Source organism: Aethina tumida, chromosome 3 (assembly GCF_024364675.1).
Source record: "Aethina tumida isolate Nest 87 chromosome 3, icAetTumi1.1, whole genome shotgun sequence".
NCBI lineage: Eukaryota > Metazoa > Arthropoda > Insecta > Coleoptera > Nitidulidae > Aethina > Aethina tumida.
The window spans coordinates 2,051,830-2,066,731 of record NC_065437.1 but is presented as its reverse complement, the minus strand read 5'-3'; the positions used below and the strand labels follow the sequence as shown (position 1 = coordinate 2,066,731).

The window sequence follows — 14,902 nt, the reverse complement described above, 5'->3', positions numbered from 1 at the left end:
CAAAGTTATTATTCTTCATCAATTAAAATTAAGTTCAAATGAAGCTGAAATGTAGTTTTTACAACCTTGTTAATACTTTTTATGATTATCTTAAGGAAAAGTGATTGAATAAATAATTTCCTTTGACGATTTCAATAAATTTTGTTAAAAATAACAAAAGTAAATAATAAATGATCAACTTCTTACTTTGAATTGGACTTATATACAAAGATATTATTCTTCATCAATTAAAATTAAGTTCACAAGAAGCTGAAATGTAGTTTTTACAATTTTGTTAATACTTTTTATGATTATCTTAAGGAAAAGTGATTGAATAAATAATTTCCTTTGACGATTTCAGTAAATTTTATTAAAAATAACAAAAGTAAATAATAAATAATCAACTTCTTACTTTGAATTGGACATAAATCCAAAGTTATTATTTTTCATCAATTAAAATTAAGTTCAAATGATGCTGAAATGTAGTTTTTACAACCTTGTTAATACTTTTTATGATTATCTTAAGGAAAAGTGATTGAATAAATAATTTCCTTTGACGATTTCAGTAAATTTTATTAAAAATAACAAAAGTAAATAATAAATAATCAACTTCTTACTTTGAATTGGACATAAATACAAAGTTATTATTCTTCATCAATTAAAATTAAGTTCAAATGATGCTGAAATGTAGTTTTTACAACCTTGTTAATACTTTTTATGATTATCTTAAGGAAAAGTGATTGAATAAATAATTTCTTTTGACGATTTCAGTAAATTTCATTGAAAATAACTGAAGCAAATTCATTGAAATTGGACACAAATCCAAAGCTATTTTTCTTTAACAATTAAAATTAAATTTAAATGAAGCTGAAATGTATTTTCTACAACTTTTTTTGACAATTTCAGTAAATTTTATAGAAAAATTAATGTAATTTATAATTGCTGGCTGTTAATCTTGTACTCATTTGTGACATGTGGCTCCAATAGTGGTAAAGGCCAACTTACTGATTCAAAAAGTAGAAAAAGCTATAATTATGTTAACATCTGGGCTGGTAGATATGATTGGTTGGTCAATGTCTCATCTGTAATTCAAGCCAAGTTGAAATATGGTCCAGATGCAACAGAGACAACTAAAATCTTTTAGTTACTACATCCCACAGTATGAATTAGTTAAGTTAAGGGTCATGAACTGACCGTGAATAAACGTTCCGGAAATTTCGTCTAACTTAACAGTCAAAACAAAACTGATCGTCGTGAAATATGTGTAAATTAGTAAATAAAAAAATATTCGTCGCAGTGCTAAATATAGAGTTACGTTTGGCCAAAGGCTCCGGAAAGTACGCAACGCGACATTGGCATTGAATCGATCTGCAGCACAACGAGCCGGTTTATTGCCTTTCTTATAAATACTGACCTGCGGATTTCAGTCCCATTGATAAATCTGCATCGACAGTGAAACGTTCGTCGCGAGATGTACACGAATCCGTTCTCGAGGACGCATTCAACAATTCGCCATGTCATTGACAACTTGTTCAACAAGGATTTTGGCAAAGGTCACAAGGACAATGGGAGAAAGTTCAGCACTTCGAGTGTGCAGAGTAAAAGTCAGGAGAGTTTTGGCGGTTGGAAGAGGAAAACTTCAAATCAGTGACAACACATTTGGATTAGAATCATGAACATCTATGTAAGTTTTATCAAATTACCTCAATACTTAATTTAAAGAAGTTTTGCCAAGGATGTTTTTAGACCATTGTACAGTTAGTTAAATATTAATTAATTTTTTATTTAATTTTATTTATTGATTTATTACTTTAAATGTATTAATGAGTTGTTCAAGATTATCCTTAAACCTAAAATATGTGATCTTCTGGATTTTGCCCATGAAGGTGAACGAGATTTTTGTTGGTGCTAATTTATTCAAATTTATTTTTAGCCGGATTTTCTGTATTAATATTATTTCTTTTCTCATTTCAGAAACGGAAGGTTGTAAATCAAACAAGGAGTACAAATTAAGTGACTGAGTGTGACAATTAATATAAGTATTTATGTGTTAATTATTTATTATTTATTTTAATTATTATCAATAAAATTTTGTTGAGTTGTCTAAAATAATTATTTATTTAATCACTTTTCATTAAGATAATCATAAAAAAGTTCAGCTTTTCATTTCAGCTTCAGCTTTTAGTTAATGAAGCATAATAACTTTGCATTTATCTCCAATTCAAAGTAAGAAATTGATTATTACTTAGTAATTACTTTTGCTATATTCAATAAAATTTACTGAATTCGTCAAAAGAAATCATTTATTCAATCACTTTTCCTTAAGATAATCATAAAAAGTATTAACAAGGTTGTAAAAATTAAATTTCAGCTTCATTTGAACTATTCTTTGTGAACTTAATTTTAATTGGTGAAGAATAATAACTTTGAATTTATTTCCAATTCAAAGTAAGAAGTTGATTATTTATTATTTACTTTTGTTATTTTTAATAAAATTTACTGAAAGCTTCATTTAAACTTAATTTTAATTGATGAAGAATAATAACTTTGGATTTATCTCCAATTCAAAGTAAGAAGTTGATTATTTATTATTTACTTTTGTTATTTTTAATAAAATTTACTGAAATCTTCATTTAAACTTAATTTTAATTGGTGAAGAATAATAACTTTAGATTTATCTCCAATTCAAAGTAAGAAATTGATTATTTATTATTTATTTTTTTATTTTTAATAAAATTTACTGAAATCGTCAAAAGAAATTATTTATTCAATCACTTTTCCTTAAGATAATCATAAAAAGTATTAACAAGGTTGTAAAACTACATTTCAGCTTCATTTAAACTTTAATTTTAATTGATAAAGAATAATAACTTTGGATTTATCTCCAATTCAAAGTAAGAAGTTGATTATTTATTATTTACTTTTGTTATTTTTAATAAAATTTACTGAAATCGTCAAAAGAAATTATTTATTCAATCACTTTTCCTCAAGATAATCATAAAAAGTATTAACAAGGTTGTAAAAACTGCATTTCAGCTTCATTTGAATTTAATTTTAATTGATGAATTGATAACTTTGGATTTATCTCCTATTCAAAGTAAGATTTTGATTATTTATTATTTACTTTTGTTATTTTTAATAAAATTTTCTGAAATCGTCAAAAGAAATCATTTATTCAATCACTTTTCCTTAAGATAATCATAAAAAGTATTAACAAGGTTGTAAAACTACATTTCAGTTTCATTTAAACTTTAATTTTAATTGATGAAGAATAATAACTTTAGATTTATCTTCAATTCAAAGTAAGAAGTTGATTATTTATTATTTACTTTTGTTATTTTTAATAAAATTTACTGAAATCGTCAAAAGAAATTATTTATTCAATCACTTTTCCTCAAGATAATCATAAAAAGTATTAACAAGGTTGTAAAAACTGCATTTCAGCTTCATTTGAATTTAATTTTAATTGATGAATTGATAACTTTGGATTTATCTCCTATTCAAAGTAAGATTTTGATTATTTATTATTTACTTTTGTTATTTTTAATAAAATTTACTGAAATCGTCAAAAGAAATCATTTATTCAATCACTTTTCTTTAAGATAATCATAAAAAGTATTAACAAGGTTGTAAAACTACATTTCAGCTTCATTTAAACTTTAATTTTAATTGATGAAGAATAATAACTTTAGATTTATCTTCAATTCAAAGTAAGAAGTTGATTATTTATTATTTACTTTTGTTATTTTTAATAAAATTTACTGAAATCGACAAAAGAAATTATTTATTCAATCACTTTTCCTTAAGATAATCATAAAAAGTATTAACAAGGTTGTAAAAACTACATTTCAGCTTCGTTTAAACTTAATTTTAGTTGATGAAGAATAATAACTTTGGATTTATGTTCAATTCAAAGTAAGAAGTTGATTATTTACCATTAACTTTTACTAATTTCAATAAAATTTACTGAAAACGTCAAAAGAAATTATTTATTCAATCACTTTCCTTAAGATAATCATAAAAAGTATTAACAAGGTTGTAAAAACTACATTTCAGCTTCATTTAAACTTAATTTTAATTGGTGAAGAATAATAACTTCATATTTATATTCAATTGAAAGTAAAAAGTTGATTATTCACCATTTATTTTTGTTATTTTCAATATTATTTACTGCTTGTTAAAACTATATTTCAGCTTCATTTAAACTTAATTTTATTTGACGAAGAAGGTATTTAATCTAACCTCTTTCTCTAATTAGACTGAATATTAATTAACAAAGAACTCAAAGGACATCAACACCGAATATAAAAGAGCTTTAAAAGGTTATAACAATGAAGTTCGTAAATAAATTAAGTGTTTTGTTTCATCCAACTCCACATTAAATACTAATTACAGTCATGTCTACTTATTGCGTTCACTTGCTTTTACATTCCAATTAGTTTGGAGGCACGAACAGTAATTTGATTTTTATCTCATACGTTGTAATTTAATAGGTAATTCTCTGGATGGTTATGTAGATATCAATTAGTTACATGTCACTTGCTTGTGTCCAATGTTGAGTTGTTGTTGTTGTATTGCGGTGCATTAACATATTAACTCCAGGCACAAAAGTAAATCGATATGACATCACCAAACACACACGGCACGTCCATATGTATAATCCAGCCGTTGCTGAAGCTCTCGAACTTCCTGGCCATAATACCTCCCTTCAACTTGGTCAAGTTCAGCAAGAAGAAGAGATGCTCGAAGACCTACAAGGTGTACACCGCCTTCGTTCTGGTGATTTATTTAAGTTTGTACGGGCTGTCGGTGTACGGGAGGCAAATGGTGGTGTTCTCCATGTTGGCCATACCCATACAAATCGTGGACCACGTCGCCTACGCCACGCTGACTCTAACCAACACCTTAACCAGTGTCCAGTCGGTGTTTTTCAACTACGAGGAGTTCCGCAGCTTCTTCGAGAAGACGTTGAAGGTCGAGTGCGACGTGAAGATGAGGATGTTGTCCAGGAGGTCGTTCTTGAAGCTGTTCGTACCTTACGTCTTGGCCGTATTATTCCTGATGCTCGTGGATGGCTTCATCTGGATGCACTCCTTGGGCTGGGTCAACTTTCGTTGCTACATTCTACGTGACATACAGTACGTCCATTTTTGTATCATTAACTTCCTGATGTTCACCTTGGCACGTGTCATTGAAAAAAGGTTTTCAGCATTGAACACGTTGTTGCCCATAGTGGTTTATAGTCTTCAGAATCCGGGATTCAAGAAGGAATACGGATTTGCCGCCTTGATCGACGCCGACAGCAAAGACTTCCAGTACCAAGATCTAAAAAACATTGGGAAGTGTTATGTACTATTGTGTGAAATGGTGGACACATTCAATAAAGTTTTCGGGAGTATTATCGTGTCGGTTGCCTTGTGTACCATAGCAATTTTATTAAACAATGCTATTTTGGCAATAAATTATTCGATTATGAGTGGAAATGATATGGGTGGTACCGGATTTGGAATAAATTTGTTAATATTGTGCTTAATGTGGACATTTATGTCAATGGTAAGTAGATTTAATCTAAATTTTGTATTTTATCGTCTAACTTTGAAGCCCAATGAGCCAGATACATGTGGTACTGCTCATGTATCAACTCATTGTTCTTAATTCCTGCTCATTAATTTGGATGGTACCACGTAATCATCACAATTATAGCTAATTTTGTCTTGTAAATATCAAAAACATTAACAGAAAGAATGGATCCACTCAAGAAGTACCCATTTCATCCTTCAGTAGCTTTCCAGAGTTGCTGGAAGGTGGAAGAAGGAAACTGCAGTGACTTTCAACCAGATTTAACAATTCCTCAGTGTTATATTTCAAAGAACCTTAACATTTCAAAGGAATCTGTTGAAATAACATTCAATGTAGCTTTATTAGATCAAATCTATAACCTTATTGAATTCTGCATCTAAAAATCACCTAGGAATAAAAATTATTGGCACCAACATAGATGTTATCAACACTGCTTACAAAGGTTTAATAATTAAAACATTAATTGTGTCTCCAGAGCTTTAGACAGTGAAATATAATATATATGTTGACAATTCTGAAGCCACCAGTAATAATGTCATTCAGGGCCGACAACATTTTCCTCGGCATCTTCGCCATTTTTGCCATAGCTCCTCCATATTCACTCAAAACCCAATTGACCAAAACCAACTACAAGATGCACAAACTCTACTCTGGAGGTGTGGTACTGGTTATCTTAGGTATTTACATCCACGGTCAGTACGGAAAGTTTGCCTACGCCCACTCGCAGCTACCAGGGCTCATGGTACTGTTCACACAACTGTCAGCTCATTTCGTGTTCATAACATTACTGATAGCCATTTACTCCGGAGTGTTCTCGCATGGAAACGACGTCGTAAAAATGTACGACATCCTGTATGAAACGCAGAAGAACTTTAGCATCAGCAGGAACAAAAGCTGGACCACACTTTATGTAACTTTTGTTGTGTTTGTTGTTGTTACTTGCCACACAGTTGCTCTGGATGTTTGGGTGTGGCAGTTTGGTACTCACTGGGACATGTTTAAGTATTATTTAGGCAATGACGTCTTGTACGTACATTTTAGTCTTTGCCTCTACATTGTCTTTGTGTTCTCCCAGAGTGCCACTACAAGATTCGCCTCATTGAATGAGCTTCTAGTTAAAACAGTAAAGGAAAGCAACTTGAAGATTGAAGAGGTAACCAAATATGACAACATAAATGCCCATAAGATAAACATAGTATCAAAGTGGTACCGAGACATCTATAGATTAATAGATTTAATCAATAAGTCGTTCGGTACTGTCCTGTTGTGTGCAACGTTGGAAACCATTATACTGGTGTTGAATTACGTGGTTATTTTCATGATTTACTTCATAACTCCCCAAGAATTGGAACACATCCATTTTGGATATAAAATGATACTATACATGGGGGCATCTTGGATAACTACTTCAGTAGTAAGTACTTATTGATCTTCTTTCAAATTTCTAAACACTAGTTTACTACAAACGGTCATTTTGATGATCAGATCCACTTTTTGAGGTTATATTTGTAGTATAATGGCTCTTACTTCCAGTTAAAAATAACAACAGCCCTGTTTTGGTGCCAACTATCTTTCAAAGCCATCAAACCTAGTTTTTGAGGTTATGTTTTTAGAATTTTTGAGTTCTTTGCTTTATAATATCTTATTCTTATATTTATTACACTCTGTATAAAGAAAAATTGCTGTATTTAATAATTTACAATTACTTATTGATTCAGATCCAGTTTTTGAGGTAATATTTGTCGTTTTAATTTGTGTTTGAGGATAAATTTATCATTTTAATTTTGTATTATATTTATAATGGCTCTTACTTCCAGTTAAAAGGAACAACAGCCCTTTTTTGATGCCAACTATGTTTCAAGGCCATCAAACCTAGTTTTTGAGGTTATATTTATAGAATTTTTGAGCTATTTGCTTTATAATATCTTATTTTTATATTTATTACACTCTGAATAAAGAAAAATTGCTATATTTAATAATTTGCAACTTCTTATTGATTCAGATCCAGATTTTGAGGTTATATTTGTTGTTTTAATCTTTGTTTGAGTTTAAATTTATCATTTTAATTTTGTATTACTATTTATAATGGCTCTTACTTCCAATTAAAAAGAACAACAGCCCTTTTTTGGTACCAACTATCTTTCAAAGCCATCAAACTTAGTTTTTGAGGTTATGTATCTATCTATGTATATCTTCTTTTTATATTTATTACACTCTGTATAAAGAAAAATTGCTGTATTTAATAATTTACAACTACTTATTGATTCAGATGCAGTTTTTGAGGTTATATTTGTTGTTTTAATCTTTGTTTGAGGTTAAATTTATCATTTTAATTTTGTATTACTATTTATAATGGCTCTTACTTCCAGTTAAAAAGAACAACAGCCCTTTTTTGGTGCCAACTGTGTTTCAAGGCCATCAAACCTAGTTTTTGAGGTTATGTTTGTAGAATTTTTTGGCTATTTGCTTTATAATATCTTATTTTTATATTTGTTACACTCTGTATAAAGAAAAATTGCTGCCTTTAGTAATTTACAACTAATTATTGATAGAGATCCAGTTTTTGAGGTTATATTTGTTGTTTTAATTTTTGTTTGAGGTTAAATTTATCATATTAATTTGGTATTATTATTTATAATGGCTCTTACTTCCAGTTAAAAAGACCAACAACCCTTTTTGGTGCCAATTATCTTTCAAAACCATTAAACCTAGATTTTGAGGTTATGTTTGTAGAATTTTTAAGCTATTTACTTAATAATATCTTATTTTTTTATATAATATACTCTGTATAAAGAAAAATTGCTGCATTAAATAATTCACACCTACTTATTGATTTAGAACAGTTTAGAAACAATTAGTATTTAAAATGCAGTGGAAACAATCATTTATTTTTAAGCAGCGTTAATAAATTATAAGATGCAAACAGGTGTACGTGTACTTTTTAATTATTCCGTGATCCCGGAGAAATATGCATAATTAATTTGTACAAATAACTAATCATTTTAATTGCACACTTTTCTACTATTGATCCACGTCACCATTCATAACATACAATAACCAGAAGTCATCCAATAAAAATGGCTTTAGAAGACTCAATATTTAATTTCTTTTCAACATTGGCCCTAGCACCGCCCTTCTCTTCGCTCAAAAGGTACTCCACAGGTGACTACAAGGTGCACAAAATATACGCAGTGTGCATTTTAATGCTGGTGCTGTTCACGTTCCTGTTCGGGCTCTACGGGAAGTGCGTTTACGTCCACCAATCGCTGGAGTATCCAGTGATACTCTTCAGCCAGCTCGCCTACTTTTCAGTCGTCATACCTTTGACCATAGCCATCTATATGGGGTCATACTCGTGCGAGGAAGACATCAAGACCATGATCCACATCATATTGAAAGCCAAGAGCAGCCTCAACATAACAACGACGAAGACCACAATTGTTTTCAACGTCACCTTCGTCGGTTTTTTCTTAGTGGTGGTGCACACAATCGCCTATGACTGCTTCGTATGGCTCACCTCCACCAATTGGGTTTTGTTCCAGTATTACCTGGGTGATGACATGCTTTACATCCACTTCAGTGCAGCTGCCTTCATGTTGTTCTGCTATCTACAATACGCTGAAAGAATCTGTCGAGACTTGAACAAAACCTTGTCCAAAACCAGGAGGCTGATTTTCCAGTCAAGCCTTACAGATATTAATGAGGAGGGCAACTTGAAGTCCCTGTACATTTGGTATGGCAACTTATACGTGCTCATTGACCTCATCAACAGCTCCTTCGGTTATATTTTGTTGGGCGCCACTTTGGAAGCCATTTTGATAATACTCAACAACTTAGTCATATTCCTGATTTATTATTTAATCCAGAACAACATTGATGGCATGGGATTTGGATACGAAATGATTTATTTGGGAATATCGTGGACGCTTACATCGATGGTGAGTCAAAGATTAAAATTTGTTAATACTAAATCAATAAAAGCTAATGAATTGAAAGAGCCTCAATAAAAATTGATTTGTTCACTTCAAAAGCCATGTCTGAGAAAAAAGTTGTGCAAGTAATTGAGCCAGCAATAAAAGTGGTGAACTTCTTCGGTTTGGCACCTTATTTCAGGTTTCAGCACCCCACTGAAAAGGCTGGAGTACCCTTCAAAGTGTACGCCGGTACTTTGTGGACGGCGATGATGATCTTGTGCGTTTACTGCGAATTAATTAAATATAAACTTATTTATGTAAAATTTAACGTAGCTATCATCATAACGAATTTCTTACATTATGGCTCCCACTTGATTTTGAACGTGTTCACCACAATTTACTGGATTTTCATCAAAATGGACAAGTTCCATGAGTTACTAATACAACTTTTGAAGTTTGAAGACTATGTTACTCTTAGAAAAACGTTTGACTCACGACATTTTACAGCCCTGCTAACTTTAACAATATTCATCACCCACACCCCCATAGTACTTGACGGGATAATCTGGGCCCAAATATCCAAATGGAAGCTTTATGAGTATTACATTCCGGGTGAATTCAACAGTGCCTGCTTTAATGCCACTTTGTATTACATATTTTGTGTCAGTCGGCTGATTACAGTTAGGATAATTCGTCTAAACCAACTGATGAAAAGGGTTGCTAAAGACGGTAGGCGGAGGGAAGTTGAACGTATTCTTTTAATAGATTTGAACATAAAAAACCATGAATATTTAAACAATAACCAATACGAATTACTCGAGCTTAAACAATTTGGGAGGTTATTTTCAATGTTGTATGATATTATAGATTTATTCAATAATTTATTTGGTGGCATAATATTGTGTATATCTTTGGTGACGATTATTGCCTTGTTAAAGTTTCTAGTTCTGATAATAGTTTTGGCAATTGATAATCAAGATATTGTCGTGCAGCTGCAGTATGCTGTTCCGAAGCTGAGCATACTGAGTTTAACGTGGACAGCTTCATACCTGGTAAGAAATGAATTGGTGAAAGAATTTTTTCATTTATACTTTTCCTGAAGCTATGAAAATATAACATCTTTCAGACACTTAGATTTGTCTATAATCTATTTCAATATTTTATTTGGTGACATAATATAGTGTATATATCTTTGGAGACTATTGTTATCTTGTTAAAGCCTCTAATTTTGGAAATATTTTTCATAATTAATTATCAGGATATTCTGAGTTAGCTGCAGTATACTTCTCTGAACCTAATACACACTTAGTTGGACATGGACAGTTTCATCCTTGACAAGAAATGAATTGGTGAAAAGGATTTATATACTTATATTTTTCCTGTAGCTATTAAAATGTAACATAAGTATTGAAACATCTTTCAGACAATTAGATTTATCTATAATATATTTAAATATTTTATTTGGTGACATAATATTGTGTATATCTTTGGTGACAGTCGTTACCTTATTAAAGTTTCTAATTTTGGTAATATTTTTGATAATTAATTATCAGGATATTCTGAGTCAGCTGCAGTATACTTCTCTGAAGCTGATACAAACTCAGTTGGACATGGACAGTTTCATCCTTGACAAGAAATGGATTGGTGAAAGTGGGTTTATTTATATTTTTCCTGTAGCTATTAAAATATAACATAAATCTTTTATTTGGTGACATAATATTGTGAATGTATTGGAGACGGTTTTTATCTTATTCAAGTTTCTAATTTTGGTAATATTTTTAATAATTAATTATCAGGATATTGTGACACAGCTGCAGTATACTTTCCTGAAGCTGTAAATACTGAGTTAGACATGAATGGTTTCATTCTTGGTAAGAAATGAATTGGTGAAAGGGATTTTTTTACTTATATATTTTTTTAAATAATTAGATTTATTTCAATCTTTTATTTGGTGACATAATGTTGTGCATATATGTTGTGTAGCTTAAATAGCTTCATGCTTGTTAGAAAATGAATGAATGGGTGAAAGTAAAATATATTTTTATTCATATTCTAAATGTAACACCAAAAACGTCTCTTTAACCTAATTAGGTTTATTTATAGTTCATATCGATAATAAAATAAAATATTTTTTAATTCTTGTAATGGAATTAACTCCCACGTGACTGCATAATGAGTTATCAATACACTAACTCATTATGTCAATAATCGAAGTCACTTTTTAGTTAAAAATGTCTCAAAAATATTCTATAACATTTTTGAAGCCTTTCATTAAAATATTTAAGTTTTTCGGTCTTTCACCATCAAATGTGTTTGATTTAAAGGTGAAACAAAATAACTATCACAAGATTTACACCTATTGTATTATAATCATATTTATTGCTGGCTACATATTTAGTGAATATGCAAAGATTATTTATGTTTACCCACGAATAATCCTACCACTGGCAATAACCGTCATGGTTAACTATTTCTCTCTAATAGTAATGACTGTAGTTTCCATTTTAATGGTGACAATTGTACACAAAAAATCCTTTGTGGCTTTGTTCACCAACTTACAAAAGATAGAAAACGACTTAAGACTTAATTTAAGGCTAAACTATACAGTTGGCTCTTTGCCAATCATCTGCTTTGTGGGCATTTTACTATTAAACTCGCCAATGTTCTTCGGAGCTTACGTTTGGTTACAAACTATGACAGTTTTCACCTATTTCTGCTTCTTGCCAAGTGAAATTGAGTACGTACATTTCAATTTGGTCATGTTCTTAATGTGTGGTTTGGCGTTCTCAATTTTTAACAAGTATTCACAAGTAAATGACTACCTGGTGATCACAACGAACGGCTTCACCAAAAGTGGTGATGTAAATGTTGAGTTTTTGTATTTTAAATTGAAACACGTTCGAATGCTTTACAACGTTTTGAACGACACAGTGAATAAAGTAAATAAAATATTTGGTTTTGTGATTGTTTCCACTGTTATAGTTACTATTTCAAACTTGCTAAGATATATGATGGTACTGATAGTTTATACAGTTTACAAGAATAACATAAGTGACAGCCCTTATAACGATGGACTTTTAACTTTAAGTTTGTTGTGGATTACATCCAGCCTTGTAAGTATTGAAGCAAAGATTAGAATTAGGTTAGGTTAGGTTAGGTTAGGATATTAAACAGGGTTACAATTTGTTCCATTAATCCCACATTTATTGATTTGATGAATATAATTAAAAATAACATAAACAATTTGCTTTTTAAATGATTTACTAAACCATTAGTGTAATAAATAGCAAATTTCAATTACAATAACCTATAATTTTTTGATAAAATCATACCAATCCATTAATGCCATTAACCATATTAAACACAATTGTTAATAAACTGATTTGAATCGATAATGACACATAATTAAATTGTACAGATTGTAGCTAAAAAAATGGCTTACACTAAAGGCATAATATTGCTAAAGCCACTTTTAAAAGTGTGCAATGCAGCTGCAATTTCTCCATTAAACCCATTTGAAAACTACAAAGACAAAAGTAAATTAAAGTTTTACAACTATTACGCTTTAAGTTTAATTGCTACGTTCACACTTCTGTACATTTATTGCGAATATAAAAGATTCCTGGTTGTTTACCCCAACCTGGTGTTGCCTGTGGTGCTCACCACCATGGTAAATTACTTTTCTTTGCTCCTAATGAACGTTGTAACAATTACAATGACAACATTTTGGCACAACGACACGTTCACAACACTATTGATCACTTTGAAAGACACCGAAGAAGTCTTGAGGCTTAGACACTCCTTCATCACCAAGCACGCAACATTGGTGACCTACGTCTATGTGTTGTTAATTGGTGGGCCGTTAGTTTTTGGGGCCTACGTGTGGCCCAGCTCAGTGAGTTGGTACGTCTACCGGTACTATTTACCTGGTGAATTTCAGTACCTTCACTTCAGCCTCACTCTATACTTACTGAGTTGTCTGGCAACTTCCGTGTACTTAAAGTTCTCACGCCTAAATGAGTATGTATTGGAGACCATGGATGAGTATGTCAGAACAACAGACAAATACATTTTTCATGTGCAAAGTCGTGTCAAGCACATTCGTAAGATGTACGATGTACTAAGTGATGCCATTATTAAAATTAATAACATTTTTGGGTACATTATAGTCTGCGTGATTGTTGTTACAATAACAACGTTGCTGAGGTACATAATGTTTTTGTTCGTTTATGCAATTACACAGAAAAAATTGGGGTCAGTCTCCTTTGATGGTAGACTGCTGATTCTTAGTCTGTTTTGGTCAGTTTCCTCCCTTGTAAGTACCAAAATATAACAACAAAATCACCATGTTCTTATATTTTTTATTATCATATGATAACTACTGACCTAAAAGATAAGTTAGGTTAGGGTAGATTAGGAAACTAACATTATTCTATGAATTGAAAATAAAACATGTTAAAATTATTGTCATTTTAAGCTGTAACTGGCACTAAACCAAATAAAGACTTGATATACATGTACATTTCTTCTTATATTTTATATTTTCATCTGATCTGAATGATAGGTTAGGTTAGGTTGCAATAACCTCTGGGTTCTAAGATAGGTTAGGTTACTGAATCAAGAAAATATAATACAATTTTCATAATTAATGCTTTTTATGGATATGGAGAACTGAGGCTGCCTTTAGAAGACAAAACTGGGAGCAGAGTAACAAGTAATTGTTTATTTACAGGTGCAAATCATCATGTTGGCGTACGCCTGCGACGGAGTGGCCAGAGAGGCCAAAAGAACGCCGGAAATCTGCTACTCCCTCCTGAACGACATCCCAACAATACCCAAAACTGACAAGGATAAAATTCTGAAGGAGGAGCTTCTTTTGATAGCACAACAAGCCACGTGCAGAAGTCCATGCATTTCAGCTGCTGGTTTCTTCGTGGTCAACAATTCAATACTTGGGTTCATATTGGCCAGTGTCACTTCTTACATTATTGTCACTATTCAGTTTGTAGGTCAAAATTAGTGATGTTTTATTGTTGTAGAAGTAGTTTACGCACGTGTTTAACCCAAAAATATAGCTTCAATTTGTATTATTTAGATAATAAATATATACAGAGTGTCTTTTTTGTTTACAATTTGATCTTAATGTGTAATAATTTAATAAGTTTCAAACAAATCAATAACAATAATAAATTGATGGTAATCGTCGATGACAATAACAGATGCAACAGTTACAGATTTCTATAAATTTCCTAAAATGTTTAAATGGTTCACCGCTAGATGTCTCAGTACACGTGATTGTCGAGAGGGCCGTATTTAAAACTAAAGTTATCCAATTAATACATTTAGAGAAATTGTTAATAAATATTCTTTTGGACTCAATAATTTAACATAAAAATGATTATAATTGGCATTACTGTAATTTTAAATAA

General features: G+C 30.9%; 1 protein-coding gene and 1 long non-coding RNA gene across 3 annotated transcripts; both read left to right on the top strand.

Moving 5' to 3' along the window:
* The first annotated feature begins 1,217 nt into the window (after positions 1-1,217).
* LOC126264964 (uncharacterized) lies at positions 1,218-2,091 on the top strand. Its single transcript, XR_007547529.1, has 2 exons — positions 1,218-1,663; positions 1,954-2,091. It is a non-coding gene; the product is annotated as an uncharacterized LOC126264964 (long non-coding RNA).
* A 2,406-nt stretch (positions 2,092-4,497) lies between these two features.
* Positions 4,498-14,589, top strand: LOC109606100 (uncharacterized). 2 transcript variants are annotated; one of them, XM_049964560.1, is made up of 2 exons: positions 4,498-5,532; positions 14,206-14,589. In XM_049964560.1, the coding sequence occupies exons 1-2, from the start codon at positions 4,600-4,602 to the stop codon at positions 14,491-14,493; spliced, it is 1,221 nt and encodes a 406-aa protein (XP_049820517.1). In that variant the 5' UTR covers positions 4,498-4,599; the 3' UTR covers positions 14,494-14,589. The 2 variants fall into 2 exon arrangements, with proteins under 2 accessions (XP_049820517.1, XP_019878230.2); XM_020022671.2 differs by lacking the exon at positions 4,498-5,532 and adding an exon at positions 8,759-9,497.
* Positions 14,590-14,902: the final 313 nt, after the last annotated feature.

What these genes read in the sequence shown, in the direction of transcription:
- LOC109606100 (XM_049964560.1), top strand. Translation starts at nt 4,600, where the DNA reads ATGACATCACCAAACACACACGGCACGTCCATATGTATAATCCAGCCG. An exon ending in TGTGGACATTTATGTCAATG is followed by an intron (nt 5,533 to 14,205) that starts GTAAGTAGATTT and finishes GTTTATTTACAG; the next exon opens with GTGCAAATCATCATGTTGGC.